Raw genomic sequence first — 18,821 nt, 5'->3', positions numbered from 1 at the left:
AATGAATTACCTATATTTATACTGTGCTAATTTATGACCCTAAGATTTTGGTTTTTCAGTATCTTTTTCTTTAAGAGTTTTTTATGCCTTGACCAGGAAGGCCTTTGCAGGCAGCCTAGAACAAAGGGTATGTAAACAGTATTTTTTTCTTATAAGAAGAAAAACCTACCTGCCCATGCTTTTGCTGAGAAGCCATTCCATGAGGCATTTCAGGGTGTGATGGGGCCTGGAGGTTTGTTCCTCGTATTTTGGGGCGCACCACATCAGAGACCAGGTTGGAGGAGATTGCTAGAGATGTGGGCCGAGTAGCTGCGGTACCCATCTCCCCTGGGGGGCTTTGTTCACTTTTTATGCTTGTAGCTTCATCTTCCCCTTCAGAGTCCACAATAAAGACATATTCAGCTTTGAAGAGGCCACTTTGCTGCATTCCTTGAGGTTCGTTTACTTTAAATTTTCTTACTTGTGAAATTTTTCCGCTGACCTCTGAAGGATAAGTCAATGTCCCTTGGTCTCCCTGCCGTTGGCTCCCAGCTTTCGAGGTCAAGTACTCATTGAAATTAGACTGCAATAAATGTAGAGACATAAAAGCATTGGCATTGGCTTGATTCATGCTTCATTTTTCCATGTACACTAAAAGCTTAACCTGCTTAAGGGCAAGAATTTCTGAAAAGATAATTAAAAATCAGGTTGGCTGAAGAGAGACTAGGTTGAAATTAACAGTTAACTTTTACTAACACCCCTGTTTGTCCTGGTCCAAACTCAAACGATGTAGGGCTCAGAATCAACAGCAACAAACAAAATTGCTTTCAAATAAATCATGAAATGACTTTTTAAAAAGAGAGAAAGAGAGCAATGCTTTCCATGAAGACATTTGTGAAACAAAGGGAGACTGGTCAATGGTTTAGTTAATTGGTCGTGCAAAACCTATATATTCTCCATAAGCCAGGGGAGAAAAGAAATCCAACTGAAAGGTTTTAAAGTAATATAAATCTCTCTAAAATCTCTGAGAGGAAAAATAAAATCGGAACAAAATGCACAGATATTCAGACAAAACAATCTAAGCAATTTGGGAAGAACTTGTGACAAGGACACCAAAGAAAGATATTAGCAAAAAGTATTTTTTACTGTTATTTTATTTTGGATTTCTGATTCTATATATTTTCCCATCCAATTTTCTATGAATATATAGAAAGTTTCTAAGACCAGGTGTAAGACAACTTTACCATGCTACCAAAACACATTGTTCTAAAATGGTAGTAGCTATATATGCCAAGATTGTGTTTAAAAGACGTAATGTTAATTTTCTTGGTTTTGATAACCATACTATGATTACTCTTCTTCTTTGAAACTTTTCTTTAAGTTTAAAATTATTTCAACATAGAAAATTAAAGAAGATGCTAATTAAACTAAAATAATTTCAACTATAGTCATCAATTTAATGTATGATAATATGCATGTATGTGTTTTGTGTGTGTGAAGACAGAAGTCAAACCATTGATTAGGTGTAACTAAGCTAAGGAATTGACTTGACACACCCACTCCACACTTTTCAGCTGATGATGATATAGTCAAGATACAACACAAATTGCCTCTAATTAGGATTTCTCTGATAATGGTCACCTCACATATTAATTATAATATTATACAGTAACAAAACCCCAAATTGGAAGAAAGTTTAAATTAAAAATAGGAGTGTTCAATGACAAATTTCTTATTATGAAAAGTAATGAAATAACTACCAAACTAGCAAAAAATTGAACTAGTTTTTGGAAACATTATTAATGATCTAAAAGAACTCCCTTCCCCCATAGTCTATCATTCTCTACTCCTTTACTCTGATGCATTTTCACAGCATTTATGACTACCTGAGATTTTATTATATACTTTTCAGTTTTTTCATTGTCTGCATTCCCAATAACAAATAAGTTATGAGTTGACTTTATTCACTCAGAATCCACAGCACCCAGCATGCAACATGTATTCAGTAAATAGTTGTGAAATATAGAAAGAAAGGGAGATTATTTACCCTGTTCAATTATAATACTGAACTGTTTAAAAAATAGAAAGAAAAAACTTTAATCTTATTTTAATGATGTAGTTGTGTGTGTATCATTGCAGTCATCAGATGAATATCATCATCCTAGGAAGCTTTGGAAATTTGCAACCAAAATTGGTTCATATATCTATAGTCTCACATAATCACAGTGCCTGATAACAAAGGATCCCATGAATATATTATATGCATTTGAGTACTGTTAGAAAGAGATTTCCCAGAAATGCCTTATGTAGTATTCAAGATTTCTCTAAAATAATTTAGCTCCAATTGTCTTTGAAATAAGACAGCATTGAAAATCCCAGAATCCCAGATATATTACCACTTGTTAGATAAGATATTTTCATATAGACAAAATAAATCAGATTATTTTACGCCCTTCCAGTTGGCTCAAGAGTACTACAAAGTTCCCCCATCACATTTTAAAATAAGACAGTATTAAAACACATTTTAAAGAAAAAAAATTTTTTTTACCCACAATGTCATCATTATTCTAGCATAAGTCATTTTTAGGTTTTTGTTTGTTTTGTTTTAATTTTATTTTTAGTCTTGGCCTCATTTTAGATAGGTATAATCAGGGTATAAATACAATTTTATAACCTATTTTACCAGATAATATCATAAGGTTAACATTTTCCATGGAATTACATAATCGCTATGGCTATAACCTTGTCAAGGAGAGGTATTATCATATTCTTAACTTTTCTGCTATTATGCTGTTTTTATTTTTCCCTAATTATTTTTCTATATAACATTTTTCTTCTTTTGTCCTATTTTTTGGGATACATTTCCAAGAATTAGGTTATTGAAAGGCTATGAACAGTTTTATGACAGTGGATAAAGGTTTTCCACCAAAATTGTACATATTCACAAAACTAGCAGCAAAATGTGAGCATGTGGATGTCCCCATAATAGCCCGAACATTGGGTATTATAATTTTTTAATGTTGCCAATTTATTACATGTAAAATAGTAGCTCCTCACTGTTTTATTTTGTATTTTCTTTCTAAATAAATTTAAACTTCTTTTTAATTTTTTTTTTATTATTTTAAAATACATTTGAGAGAAGGGGAGGTAGCAGGAGGCAAACAATAGGATATCAACTCAAAAGGGTTGAGAATGATGTATTAGAGAGAACATGGGATTAGATAACATTTAAGTTCATGTTACATAATTATATTTTTAGTCAACCTTAGATTTCTTAGTCATCTCACTTTAAGCGGAGGAAATAAACATTCATACAAATTTCTAAGTCATTATTTTGGATAATGTAATGTCAATTGCTTGATATGAAAAAAAAGAATAAAAATAATCCTACCCTATTTACAGTTTCTGGATTCTTATCACTTGGTTCCTCAGGAATTTTAACAAGGAATTTAGAGGTGTCCGCCAACTGAGAGTGGGTTGGTAGTCTTCTGACAGTGGGGACAAATGTGAAGATCAGAGGTTTGGCTTCAGAATCACCAGAAGAGACCTATGAGACACGTAATAAATTAGACTTTCAGTCTTGTCAAAGGTTTATCTTGACTTTTTCTCTCTACACCAGGCTATTTATCTCATTTATTTTGACAAATCGCCTATTGTCCTGTGAGCATGTGTACGGTTGCCAAAGAAAACAGCTATAAAAATAGTCACAGTGTATCAGGAAGATCCTGTGGCAGGGGATGACAATAAAACAGGTGGCAAGCTGATCAGCTCGAATATCACAGGGCATCTCTCCCTCAGAGGGTTCACCGCAAACTCAGCTTCTGGTCTGTTTCAGAATGGACTTTTATCCATTTAACCCTGGGTTAGCAGGTTCAGTTTTACTCATAATCACGAGGCATGTAAGAAACTTTTAACATTTATCATTAATGAGAATGCTAAATATGGATTTTAAAATGAGAAGTATGCCTTTCTGGCTATCAGGATGTGAATGCCTGCTAAAAGGATCTATTTTCTCCTTCATTCATTCTTTATGCATTGAAAAATAAATTTGTTAAGTATTTCCTGTGTGGCAGGCAATCAGGAGTGAGGGATACAACAGTGAATAGACCACTCACAGTGAAAAAAAAGGGGGGGGTATGCACAGAATACTAAGGGAAAAGTGATGAGGGGTACCTACCTACCCAACCTAGGACGTTCTGGGGGGAAAAACCCTGAAGTTTAAGTCCCAGTAAAGAGGAAGAATGGATGACCCAGGCCAAGAAAACCAGCTGAGAGAGCGTAGAGAAAAGCATGAGTGCGGTGCGGATCAAGCTTTCATTTTGTCCTACCTGTTGCCAGTAGAGAATCATTAAAGCACCGGAGACTGGGAAATGACACAGACACACTATGATTTTAGATAGATAATTCTGGTTTTGAAAGACACAGGACTAGAGACAAAGACAAAAAGCCGAGAGCAATCGACTAGGGACCAAATGAAAAAGGGAGAGAGAGATGACGGTGCTGTAGATTTCTCTTTTGAAGTCTGGATGGGAAGGAGGGAGGTTAAGAGTAGTTAGAAAGGGAAGTAGGGCCCAAGGGGTGCCTTTTGGTCTGTAATGGGATAGACTTGAACATGTCTGCAGCCTGAAGGAAGGAACCAGCGGGGAATAAAAGCAGAGCCAGATCTTCGAGGGAGAGGGTAGAATAAATTATGCAACAAGAAAAGGATCATGGCCTCCTTGGAGTCCAGGGAAAAGGAATCTGATGGAATGGGGAAGTAGGAGAGTACGGGGAAATCAGTTCTGATATAATCAATGTCCGTGACAAAATCAGCTCCACCTAGTGAGGATAACACTGCCCCTTTGCTGCCTCCATGCCTCTGTCACAAACTAGACAATACGCCCTGGCGAGACCCCTACTCTCCTCTCCCTTCAAGCTGTACCACCTCTCTGTGCCTTGGACAACTTGGACCTTATCTCAACATGGCTTTTAACTCTGATCACGTCTGTCCCTGTGAGAAATCCAGGCCTCCGAATCACCCCTCAATCTCTATATGCTATGCATAGCCCTAGTTTTGTTCCCATCTTGTACCGTGCTCCAACTCTTGAAACATTTTCACCGTACACTGCCTGGGATGCAGTGAGCCACATGCTTCACCTCGTCCCTAAATATTCTAGCCCTAACTAACCATGGTTCCCTCTGAAGGGCTCCCCTTTCCAAGAAGCTCTCTCAGTGGTAGCTGTTTTCTCTCACACCAGCCTGGGAGTGTGGAATAAGAGTGCTCCTCACTCCTTTGCACTGCTCCAGGCCATTCTTCTTCTCTCCTCTTACCTAAAAACTTACATCTCTGAATCTCATGTCATCGGTCTAGACCACTTGCTACCTCTCCTTGTTGCCAGTCATCATACCCAAATCAAACTTTTTTTTTTATTTTTATTGATTTCAGTGAGAGAGGAAGGGAGACAGAGAGAGAGAGATGGAAACATTAGTGATGAGAGTCATTGATCGGCTGCCTCCTGCACGCCCCCTACTGGGGATTGAGCCCGCAACCCGGGCATGTGCCCTGACCTGGAACTGAACCACGATCTCCTGGTTCATGGGTCAATGCTCAACCACTGAGCCATGCTGGCTGGACTCAAACTCTTTTCTTTTAAGATTAAGTTCCTGGCTCAATCTACTCTCTTACACTATGCTTTTTATAATATCACATTCCATGGATAATTTTTCTAGTATTGTGCTGCCTTGACTTCTATTCTCCTTGCCTTGCACATCCCTACCCTGGACCAAAACCATGGTCCCTCCATAATTTGGAGGTTTTGTTTTGTTTTTTTTAACTCTGTGACTACCCCTTCTTTTCTTCCTAGACCACTCACTCCAGTTTTCCAACTCCAACACTCCTTGGGCCTCACAGAATGAAAATCTACTGATCCTTCCAACATTAGCTTCCCCATGCTTGTTTTTGTCAATCAGTTTGTGTTTACCAGATGACTCCATTTACCACAATTACTCCCATGCATCCCCCTCACATGTCTTATCCTCTCTCACACCGTCATCCCCATGTGGGTCAATCCCAGTCCTCACTAAATCTCCAAAAAGCCTTACACAATTTGTGTAATTCAGTACCACTTGAATCTCTATAAAGTGCAGATAGATCTTAATTAGCGTGGGTGAAAACTGTGCTTTTCCAACAACACCCTGAAAGGAATGTCTGAACATAACCACATGTTGACAGTGAAAGCAACCAAAAACAAGCAAAAGTATTTCCTTCCACTCTGTTACATTTTCTCACAGACGTGTCCATGTCCTACATAAAATTTCTTCACCAGTTGAAGAACATTTTTTTTTTTTTTTTTAAGCTGGACCAATACATGTGATTCAAGAATAACCTAACGGGAAATCTAATAGGACTAAAGACTCATTCATCTTCCTAGGGCACTGTTAGAGAACAAGCGAGGGATAAGTTCCTGTCCACACACATTCCTCAAAAGAGCATCCACAAAAAGGGCAACGGTTTGGTATCCGCTTTTAAGCTGGCAGTACAGTGTTAGCATGGGGCTCTTTTCTCTGCCTTTACCTAGCATCCTCTCATCTTACCAAGGATGTGCAAAATTTTTTTGTACAGAATTTCAGTTGGAAAAGGATTTGAAATTACACTAGCTACATTTAGGTGAAGAGCCACGTGTTAGCCGATAGACTGCTGAATCCCTTCCTCAGGAAAGAAAAAAATAATGATTTGCTATTTACCACATACTGTGGCCAAGTTCCATTGGAGCCCAGGATTGAATCACTATGGTGATGAAAAATCATTTTCCGCACAAAGCAGAAACAGATGCATGTAATACCATCGCCTTTGTTAGATGCCAATTAACACTTTCCGTTGTCAATGCCGTTTAAAACCACATCTTCGTTCCTATCCCTGGGAAACTTTTAATAATAGAAATTAGAGCTCAGAGGATTAAAACCTTTCCCTAAATGGTTTCAAGCACTCAGAAGTTCTGAGACTGCCACATTTTCACCAAATAATTTAAGAGATTGTTTCCCCCCATGCCGTGACTGCTAGCTGCTCCTCGCTCAGTTTCGGGCTGCAATGCCTTCCTTTCTTCTATTTCCCTAGAAGTTCTCTTTTCCCGGTGTTGACACCCACACTCACAGATGGCCACTAGCCTCCTGTTGAAAACAGACATTACAGGGTGTCTTAGCACTGACCCTGCGCCAAGGGCAGTCCTGAGCATTTTCTTTGGTTCCCCAGTAAGCAGTTCTGCCTTTACAGTAACTGCAGATAACATTTCACTTTGATACACAGTCAAATTTATCTACACCCAGGCAGCTCTCCCTCACGCCCCCTTGCAGCAAATAACCACAGTGCACAGCCTTTAAAAGTTCTCGAAAGCATTAAGGAAAGACTCCCTTTTACCTGGGGTGTGGTCTGAACGCTCCCTGTTAGGATGCACGAGCTCATTTGGAAGTAATAGTTCCCGCAGTCGCTCGGGCGCCCCTATTCTGGAAGCATTGACTCATCGCAGAAGGGAGTGAGCAAACCAGTGATGAGGTGGGAAGGGAGCCTCTCGCTGAAACAACACACACTCACACAGGAAAAAAGAATTCTAAAGAGAGGTAATCCTCCCTGAATTGAAGAATTTTGTCAGCTCCAAAGAGTGGATTTCTGTGTAGACAGTTTTTAGATTTGGAACTTCATGAGAGGTCGTACTGACTGCTGAAAGCGAGCCAGCCGAAGGGGGGGAAGCCACCGAGATGTGCCTGCCCTCTTTTCACGCATGTATTCCAACTGCATGTTCTGCAAAATGAAGAGACGCCAGATTGTAGAGCAACAAGAAGCTGACTGAAGGGCCCAAGCATCTGCCAGTCTCAGTAATCAGTTGGTCACACTTCCTCAGAACAGTGAGAGGTACAAATATATGCAAACACTGTGTCTAAATAAAAAACTAGAAAGCATACAGTGATCGAGTCAAAAAAATCAAGAACTTGAACTATCGGTCCTTGGCATGTAAATGGCAAGCAACCATATAGGAGCATCTGCAGCGATCAAGGTTTTGCTATTTAACAAGTTAGCTATAAAAAAAAGCTTGGAATCAAACATTTGTCAAAACAAAATTCCATTCCAAGCTTCTTAGAAGTCCATGAGTGTCCTGAATGAAGACAAACAAACCTCAGCTTCACACGTGAAATTGACTGGAGTCTTCAGCGTTCAGTATTTCTATTTTCTAAGTATTGATTTTTCTCCAAATCTGTAATATCTATATTTGTACCTTGGCAATGAAAGATGTTGTGTCCCAAGAGCTGGTTATAGACCAAAGGATATGGGAAAGAATGAAGTTTCTATTTTAAGAACCCAGATTATGCCTCTTAACATTTTCAATGTTATCAAAAAACCTGAATTTTTGGAAACATTACAAGTAAATTAATTGTCAAGGTGATTCTATTAACACACTCGGGGGAAAAATATTCCAAACAACACAGTACTCATTTTGCCCTAGAAAATGATGTAAATTTTTAAATATAAGTTCTCTTATATCACCAAATTTTCTACCTTTTCTATAATATATATATACACATATGTATATATTTATGAATATATTTATATACTCAAAAGAGAATACCCTCCTGCCCTCAAAGACCTTACAGTCCAACTGAGAATATATAACATGTATACAAATAACAAAGGTATAAAGCAAAGAAAAAAAAAGAAAATTCCCATACTGCAGTTCTCAAACTTTGCACACAAATTGCCCGAAGATCTAATTAAAATGCATTTTCCAGTTGAGGACATCTGGAGTGGGGCCTCAGGTTCTGCATTTCCATTTGATTCTCTGCTGCTAGTTTGAGACACTTGGAGTAGGAAAGACTTAGAGGACTTTCTCCAGGATGGTGAGAGCACAGCCACCTGGAGGAATTCAAGGAGAAAGTGGCATGTGGGCTGCACTTAGAAAAATGGGGGACTAGAGAACTATAAAGGTGGGAAAGAATGGCACTTATTTCACGCAGAGAGGAAAGCTTGCATGAAGACACCTATCAGAACTGCAGGGAACAGCAGGTGTAGTCAAAAAGGAGGGGACCCTGGAGTCAGTTGTGGGACCTGGGGAAGCTGCTGACCCTCCAAAGTCTCTGTCCTCTCACCTGTGAAGTGTGGATAAGAACAGTACCTCTTTCACAGGGTCCTTGTGTGGATAACAGTTAAATTCAGCATGCAAAGCCTTATCTCTGTGCCAGCAAATGCTCAATATATGTTACTCCTGTCAGTGCTGTTGTTACTCAGTTTGGTAAATAACATAAATGAGAACAAAGGAAAATAAGACTAGAAATGCAGGTTAAGTCTTGATCACCAAAGATCTTGAATTAAAATGTTTTAATTTATTTGGTGGGGAACAGGAATGAAGAATTTATATATTCTATTATACATACTATTATCTATTATACATCGAATTACTGTTATAGGTATCTATAAATCCTCACATGGAAGGGTAGCATTAACAAACCCTAGGGACCGCTCATCTCGGAGCTCTACTGTACGCTCCCCAATGGGAAGTAACAGTCTAGTCCTCCGTGAGTGATTCGATCAGTTCATTCTACATGGACCCAAACAGCCACGAAGTTCTCCTAAAGCTTATTCTGTCCTTCGTGCTCTGATGGTTTTTTCCCTCTCATTCCCTCCCCAAAAGAAAGCAACAGCATGTTGGCACAATCACGTTTGAGAGAGGAAATACTTTAGCCTCTATCTGTTGCCCTACTTAAATTCTTCCTTGAATCATTTAAATCATGAAAACCAAGTAAATTAATTAATTATAAGGTGAGGCAAAAGTAGGTTTACAGTGGGTTGTGAGTATGTGGAACAGTTTATTTTTGTATAATTATTAATTATTGCATAATTTTCCATACAAACAACTGTAAACCTACTTTTGCCCCACCCTGTATTTTGCTATTTTCTCTGTGCCTTATTGGCAACTTTTTACTAATCATTTTCTTTCCCTTGTTTTATTAATTAATAATTGTTGGTGTTACAGGTTATTATATTGATAGAAGTCATAATTTTTACTTTAAAAAAACAATAGTCATGCATTATAACAGCACACATCAGCCATCTGGTTAGTAACTACATATAGCCTCAAAAAGCAAATCTATTTAGGACAATTTCTATAGAAACCATCCACATTTGAATAGAAAATGATGGCACCTGGTCAAAAAAAAAAAAAACAACAACCCCAAAGAAAAAAAACAGGCTCCTGTCTTGGATGATGAAGAACACACGAGTTACTTACACAGGATGGAGGGGTCGGGGAGGCCTATCCTTCCATTCCAACCACTTCTCCTGTGAATTAGAGGGTCACCTAGCACCTGCCCAAGACCCTGAAAGCATTTTATAAACACAAACTTTTAATGATCTCTCTTCAACGAAGGAGCAAAAACTGCTCTGTCGCGTTATCTTTTTCCAAAACAAAGTAGTTCGTCAGAATTCGCAACAGACAAATATAATCCCAAATTCTCGTTAAAATCTGGCATCACTGATGGCCAAAGCAGGGCATCCTTCACTCTTCTTACTAAACAGATATTGCTGCAATACCTTCCAGCTAAAGGGCTCTTAAGATATTGCTTTTTAAATAAATAATACAGGACAAATAGTCTCTCTTCCTGACATGGGAAACAAATTTGAGAGAAAAAATAGATTAGTCCACAAAAGTTTGCCAAGAAACATGTAATTAAATAGATCCAGCTGCCAAGGCTACTCAGGTGTCCATTTGTCTGTGCTTTATGCCTTGTGCTTGATAAACGAAGGTACTAGAAATCCCACTTATTTATGATAATAAACACATGTTGAGTGCTGGGCACTATTCTAAGCCCTGGGAGACATCAGGATAAAGAAGACTTGGACACTATTCTCAATGTGAGTGGCTGGCTCATGAGTGAGACACCTTCACAAGTCACACTGGTGGCAAGTGAACTAGAAGAGAGTGCAAAGCGATATGCTGACTGTAGGCTGCATGGGGAAACGGTCTCCAGCCATTCCCAGGGACATTTCACCTTAGCCCCTGTTTCCTGTCTCCTGTTTCCAGTGAGCAACATTGGGATTTGCTCCATCTTGGCCCTCAGTGGTGGTTTTCCTTTGAAAATGGGAATCACCAGGAGTTTGGATCCCTGTGTCCCCAGGGTAATAGCTGATTCCAGAGATCTCAATCAGGGCTATCCCAATTCACAGACTCAGAACTGAGTGTATGATATTTTAAGTGAATTATGATCTCTCATCAAAAATGCATGAGATTCCATCACAGCCTAAACTGGGCCTCATCTGTATTGGCCCCTTCTGGATTGCTTCTACTCCTATTATTACTGCTTGTAGATTCTCCTCCCTTTGGGACACATCATTGTAGTTAAAAGAATATTAGTAACCCTCCTTAATTCAAGTAAACCTGAAGCTTCCAAGTACTGAAAAAATCTAGCACCTATGTGAGACTATTTGACATAATTAGATATCCAGAAAAAAGTGAATAGGCCTCATGCATGGTAGAATTTGAAAGGGGAACAGAGAAAATGATAAGAAACATTTATCCATCAGAAACAGTGTCTGGTGGTCACTCTTCCTTTGTTGAATCATTTTCTTAGCTTGGTTTCTGTAATCCCATTAATTTCCTCTTGGTCTTCTTCCTATACCCTGGACATTCCTTCTCTGTCTGCTGTGTGCCATCTGACCCTTAAGCTTTGAAATAGCCCAGGAGTTGCTTCTTGGATAATCTCATCCAGTTCCATAGCTTTAAATAGCACTTATAAACCAATGAGTTCCAAATTTAATTACTCAGCCTGGACAGCTTCCCTGAATAATACACTCATATGTCCAACGAACATCTTTACTTGGATATCTCATAGATATCTGAAACTTAATACATCTAAAACTGAATTGTCTTTCTCCTGAAACTGTTCCCCACGCAACCCTCAAATTTTTTCCCACCTCAGCATATATTTGTACCTATTTCTCATGACGTAGGCCAAAAATGATGGACTTATGTTGTTGTTGTTTTCTTCATTTTCCATAATCCTCCATCAATATATCAATATAACTTGCCGGCTCTCCTTTCAAAATAAATTCAGAAAATGAATATATCTCACTACTTCTAACATCCTTGTTGCAGAACCTACCATCATCTCATTTTTTAATCACTTCCTCCTAATTCATTTCCCTGCTTCCACTTTGCCTCCTGTAGTGGATGCTCTGATAAATCCTCTCTCCCTTCGGGCTAAGGGGCTATTTAGTCCCCAGATGGTGGAAGTGTTGGAACCATGCTGAGCTATCAGCCCCTTCCAAGAGTTGCTCTCAGCTGAATAAGGCTCCTTTCCCAAAGTCACTTCTCCTTCTCAGGGGCAGCCTGCATCCAACGGATGCCTGATGCATCCATGTAAAAGCCTGACACTCTCATTCCAATTTGGGACAACTCTAAAGGGTTATACCAATTTCAGAGCTCCTCATGAGATCGGTTAGGCTTTGTTGAGACTACATTGCAGCCCAGTTCTCCCTCTGCCTAAGCCTGCATTCTTCCCACTTCCCAAAGGTATTGCTCCTGGGAGCAACTCCATGAAAATAAACTTCCTGCATGCTAACTTCCATCTCAGAGTTTGCTTTTGGGAGTCTGGTCTGTCACATCTTACTACAGTTATTTTCCACACAGTAGCAAGATTGTGCCTTTAAAACACAAGTTAGACCATGTCACTTCTTTAACTCCCCTTGTCGCCTAAAGGATGAGCCAAAGTCCTTATAATAGCCAACAGCCCAACATGATCTGGTCCCTACTCCTCTCCTCTCCTCAGCTCTAGCCACAGTGCTTTTCCTTAGAGAATGCTAATCCCACTCCCTGGAATATTTCTCCCAAGTTTATTATTGTTCCTTCACTTCCTCAGGTCTCTGCTCAAACATCACTTTAACTGTAAAGCATCCCTCACCACCCTACCTAAAATAGCAACCCCAATTCTAGCCCCTTGCCCACACTCTTTATCCCCTTAGCCCATGTTCATTTTCTCCAGAGCACTTACCAGCCTCTAATGCTTGTATTTGGCCTGATTTTTATCATTGGATTTTAAATCCCACGAGGGCAAAATTTTTGTTTTGATCCCTGCTATTTTCCTAGCAGCTGGAACATTATGTGGCACATATGAGCAGTCAATAAGCATTTGACCAGTGAACTTCTTGACTGACAGTGGTCTCTTTACCTGTGCACATTTCCTATACTTTTTTTTTCTTCTAATGAAAAGGATAACAATTTTGGTAAAATTTGAATTGACTATCCAGAAGAAAACAGAATCAGCCCTAACTTCTCGAGTTTCTCAGTTCCACTGGAAGAGCTGTTGCTGGGTTCACAGGTCCTTACTACAAAGGCACAGGGACTAAAGGAAGTAGCGAGCTGAGAGTAATGGCAGTCTGCTCCCTTCCCCTGACTCTTACAAATACCTGTCGCAAGACGCAGCAGGATGCTCGGAGCTATGGAACGTCCAACCACGCAGGTCAGAAGCAGACAACATAGGTTCTGACCTCAGATTTTCACCAAATAGCTGTGAGGTCCTGGGTAAGTCACTTTACTTCTCAGGGACAATTTGTTTATAAAACAAAATTCTAGATCAGTGTTGCTCAATGTGCCTCATTTAGAATATCAGCCTCGCAAGATGAATAGTGATAAAGGGGTTCCATGGTCAAATAAATGTAAGAATTGGCATATTCCATATACTCCTTCTGCAGGAGCCTCACAGTCAAGAGGCTCGGTTTTCAAGCTCGGTTTAGCCACAGTTTCTCACATTTATTTGCTCCCAGAAGCCCTTGCTTACCCGATGCACAATATCATCCCACTCACAGTGTGAAGTGCTGAACTGGACAGTTCTATGGAGAGTTCTTTCTGCTGTGATACTTGATATTTGATGCATGAAAAGATGGCATCAAACAAACAAACAAAGTTTCCACAAAGTTACTAAATGAAATGCTCTTCATGATCTGGGCTGGGAAGAGAGCAGAGTGAGATAGATGAATATCAGCAGATGCTCTCTGTGAACAGAGGGAGGGAGGGAAGAAGGGAGATATATTCCAGGCCTACAAACTATAAACCTATTTGTGCCGACAGTTCACGAACAACATATTCCACAGCACAGGGATATGAATTGAACTGGTAGATGAACAATTGACTAGAAAATCTCAAAATATGTCCAAAGAGGTATTAAAAATGTGTGGGGCAAACAGCTGGGGATAAAGCACATTATTTAATCCTAATACTCAGAGATTCCACAGTGAATCATTTTTATACACATCATAAGAAACAAATTCTGAACCAGAATGTAGTGCATGAAATCTTATTTGTAAATAGACAGAGTGATACTAATATCTTTAGTTTATATCATAATTTCATAATGTAACATGAGAAAGTAATATTTATTTCCAATATAACCATTGGTATAATATAATTTATATGTACTTTATTTTTTTTAAAAGGGGAAGCAACCGCATCCTATTTTATGTTTCAGATAAATTTACATTTGAAGAATCCCTTAAAAAGCCTTTATCATATTCTGCAGATAAGTATTTTATCTGTATTACTCAGTTTGAACAATGTTTCAAAATGTGTTCTTAAAATGGCTTAAACATAAAAGGGTTTAATCGATTATTTTAAAAGCTTTAAGCTCTTTACATTCAGACTCTGCCTACCAGGGTAAGTCATGAACCTCCTTCACACACAGGGTATACTCTCATAGAGAAGATCAATAACCAACGTCCTGTCATTAGAGTGACACCTTGACTTTCAGAAGCAATCGCATTTTAAATTAACTTTGTCATACTTGGGTAACAAAGAATAGGCCAAATACAAGTGTAAAGACATGCATAGCAAAAAAGTACCTACTGCTTACTCACTGTACATATGTTTTATTTTAATTCATCATTTCTTTTCATTTCTACTCTATAGAAATACATGACTTAGCAGAAAAACTGAAGGCAGATGTCAGAAAGCCAGTGTTTGTCAGTTTTGCTTAGATTGGAAGAGTAAACTAGAAAGCAATATAAGGGCAGAAGTAACTAACTGTGTTTGCAACACCGTAGAGAGGACATGGGCTGTAGGTCAGAGGGTCCTGATGTGGTAGCCCCAACCCTCTGCTACTTGTTAGCTATGTGACCAAGGCAGCTTCTTGATCTCTCCGAGCCCCATTTATTTATGACCATAGAATCTACCACACAAACAGGGTCACTCTCAAGCATGAAAGGGGGGCAGTGGCACTATTAGTAATTTTACTTTAGGACAATAGGCATAAAATGTAACTATTTGGGGCAAACCAAGACATAATCAGCCTATTTATTTGCAATTCTGTGATAATATCTCAATATTGTGAGGTTAAAAAGGCATGATACAATATTCTATATAGGAAGTTTGAAAATACATGTGTTCAATAAGAGTTATGACTCCCTTCTCAGAAATAAGGTATTGGTTAGGGGTAGGGATGATATGAGAGGCTTACTGTATCATCTTTTTGTTCTCAAATATGTTTTTATTGATTTTAGAGAGAGAGAGGAAGGGAGAGGGGAAGAGAGAGAGAAACATCAATCAGCTGCCTCCCCCATGCACCCCAACCCAACCAGGGATAGAGCCCACAACCTGGACATGTGCCCGACCGGGAAGTGAACCGGTGACCTTTAGGTGCAGGGGGCGGCGGGGGGGCGTTCAGCTGAACTGCACCAGCCAGGGCACTGAATTGTCTTTTAAAAAATGGAGCAAGATAAATGACTAACATGCCACTTACTCTGCCTGGAATGCTTCTAGCAACCTCCCCCCTAGTTAATTCCTCTTCACCCTACAGAGTTCTAAGAAACTCAGAGATTCCAGGGTGAATCAATTTAATTTGCATCATTTCTGACACACAATGTATTTCATAAAGTTCCTACTGAAAGACTCCTTCCCTGACTCTGTGGGTTAGATACTGACTCCGTGGGTTCGATACAGCCTTCTGTTGTATACATTCTTAGCACCTTGTATTTCTTCAAAGCATTTGCTGCTATTAAAATTCTAGGATTATATAGTGAGTTCTTTCGTATTTGGCTCCCTAATTGTAACATAAGCCCCAGGACAACAGGAAATTTCTATATTGTTCCCTGCTGTACTCCCAGCACTTAGTATAGTGCCTATCACATAGTAGGGGGTCAATAAACATCCATTAAATAAATGAGTGATTGTGTACATTCATGATAGTTGTATGAAACATTCAGAGAGGGCAAGAAAGAATTCTGTCTTACAGAAACATGGGCCTGGCCAGCATGGCTCAGCGGTTGAGCATCGACCTATGATCCAGACGATCACGGTTCGATTCCTGGTCAGGGCACATGCCTGGGTTGTGGGCTCGATCCCCAGTAGGGGGCACGCAGGAGGCAGCCGATCGATGACTCTCTCATCGTTGGTGTTTCTATCTCTCTCTCCCTCTCCCTTCCTCTCCTTTTCTGTCTGAAATAAATCAATAAATATATTTTTTTTTAAAAAAGAAAAGAAACATATGGTATCAGGATGTATAGAGTAATAAGTGATTTAATTGCTTTATAATTTTGTTACTTTGAAGACAGAGCACATCTGAAAATAACAACCCATACTGAATGCCAAAGCTGTGAATGTCTCAGGACTGTATGAAGGCATCAGCACCCAAAGGGCGTGTAGGGCCAGGGTACAGGAATTACAACGGGAAAAGCATTTCTATCCACCTCATTCCTCCTACTCTTGACAGCCACAGACTGTCACCCGGGCTACCTCAAACACTGCACCCATTCATCCCAAGAATAGATTTTGTCCTACATATAATGTGTATAAGCACCATTTAATGAGTTTTATGTGATGCTTCTCTTCATATCTAATAGGCATCATCTCTTGTATTTCTCAACAACAAGCCAGCATGAGAATTATGTCCATGAGACAAGTAAGAAAAAGTAGACTCATACCAAATTACTTGCTTAAACAGCACAAGGTGCAATTGGATTTGAACTCAGCTCTGCCTGGCTAGAACCCAGGTTAATGCTGACTCATTTGCTGACTGCTTCTGCCAGTCTTACCCTAGAAATACTCACTTATAGAAAAGTGATAAGAAAGGTGGTAGAACAGGACACATTCCAGTGCAGTAGCCAGCAAAGATTTTGTTCTTAACATAACCCAGGACAGTTGGGCTCTGATGGATATTTTCCCCAAGCCTCCAGTATTCATTCTCAAATTCGGCTACATACTCTTCTACCTCTCATACCTGTTCTCTTACTGTGTCTACGTCAGTTCTAGCTATAAAAGCAATGCATGGTTATTTTGCAACATAACTTTAAAATGAGATATCACCAAAAATGCAGATTTCACTGGTATGAGTGCTAACATTACACAAGTTTCAATGTGGGTAGTACAGCTTAGAGACAGGAAAATATTGTTGAATGACTAAATATGTTTATAATAAGTATTTCACATATTAAATACACAATATTTATCTTAAAAAACATCTGAAGTAACGTGTAAGCTCTAACCTATGTTTGATACCATGAATTTATTAATTATATTAATGCAAACAATTAAATTTGGAATCAGAGTCAGACTCAAATCATAAACCTGACAATATGTAAGTTACTTAAGTTCTATGAGGTTTAGTTTCTTTATCTATAAAGTGGGCATAATATAAACATCCAAATCTCAAAGAATGAATGTGAAAATTAAATGAGATGACGTATAATACCTCTAGTGTATACCTCTGGCACAGAGTAGGCATGCCATAAATATTAATATCTTCCCTGTTTAGGATAAGTTAAATGTATGAAGTTCAAGGAAAACTATAATTGATACAAGCATCTGCAGTTTCCCCCTTTGCCCCCGTAATGTGGTCACTCCGAGACAAAAGAGAAAGGCAGGTTTTAACCATCGGAACCTTGTCTATTTATCACCATCCTGACCTTCCTCTACGAACCCTGTGGCTCACCCACACTGCTAAAAACCAGGTTCATCAGGGGTTACCCCAAAATGGAGTAGCAAGTGAACAGATCTAACACTTGCTTCATAGCCTCCAGAATCAACCACCAGTTAGACTGAGGGGTTTTCTAGAATGAAGGTCCATATGCATTTGTAAAATAAATTAAGTGGGTGGAGAGTCGCAGGCGAGTCCAATTGCACTGGGGTCATCGCTCCTTTTCATTGTAGCCTTGATAGTAATTTCCACCCCACACATCCCCGCAGGATGGGCGGTGTCCTGGGACCCACGCTGCCGAGCAGTCTTCCATGAAGATAGAAATTAATGATAATATTTTTTCTGATCACCCCGCATCCCTAGTGCTTAACATTTAGTAAATACTGAGTATACATTTGTTGAATGAATGAATTAATGAATTAATTAATAGTGTATGCCTACCCTAGAGAACGTAAGAAGCAAGCAACAAAGGTGCTGTGGGTTAAGTGTAAAGAAATAGGAAATAAAGCCCAAAGCTTTTCTCCCCACAAATCACCTTAGCGACTGTGATTTAACCTTCCACTGGCATTTCTCTGATTGAGTCACATTACATGACAGAAAACTCCCTAAGTCAGAAATGGGTACTGCTTCAAGGGTAAGATATTAAGGATTCATAGAGAAGATAATAGGAGAAAAAAGGTTTTATTTATTTTCTTCTCATCATGTGCAATGAAGTAATATGCAGGATATAAGAGGAAATTTTTCAAGTTAATAATATAGGCCATTGAAAGGTATTTTGTATATCATGACAGGGAAACTGAAATAGCAACCATCTTACCTGAAAAGAGCACTATTTGTCAAATTTTCTCACCGATTCAAATAAAGAGTCTATTAAAAATTTACAATGAAAAATGGTTCACTCACTTCCATAAAGAAATTAG

General features: G+C 39.0%; 1 protein-coding gene across 1 annotated transcript in view; it reads right to left on the bottom strand.

Moving 5' to 3' along the window:
- Positions 1-18,821, bottom strand: part of MLIP (muscular LMNA interacting protein) — a 203,948-nt gene that overhangs the window by 99,373 nt on the left and 85,754 nt on the right. The window contains exons 2-3 of the mRNA XM_016198059.2: positions 3,371-3,526; positions 170-562 (exon numbers count right to left, since the gene is read on the bottom strand). Coding sequence (XP_016053545.2) covers positions 170-562; positions 3,371-3,526 — 549 coding nt within the window. The remainder of the gene's footprint in view (positions 1-169; positions 563-3,370; positions 3,527-18,821) is intronic.

Source organism: Miniopterus natalensis, chromosome 5, assembly GCF_054644295.1.
Source record: "Miniopterus natalensis isolate mMinNat1 chromosome 5, mMinNat1.hap1, whole genome shotgun sequence".
Taxonomy (NCBI): Eukaryota; Metazoa; Chordata; class Mammalia; order Chiroptera; family Miniopteridae; genus Miniopterus; species Miniopterus natalensis.
This window is presented reverse-complemented; position numbering and strand designations above follow the sequence as displayed.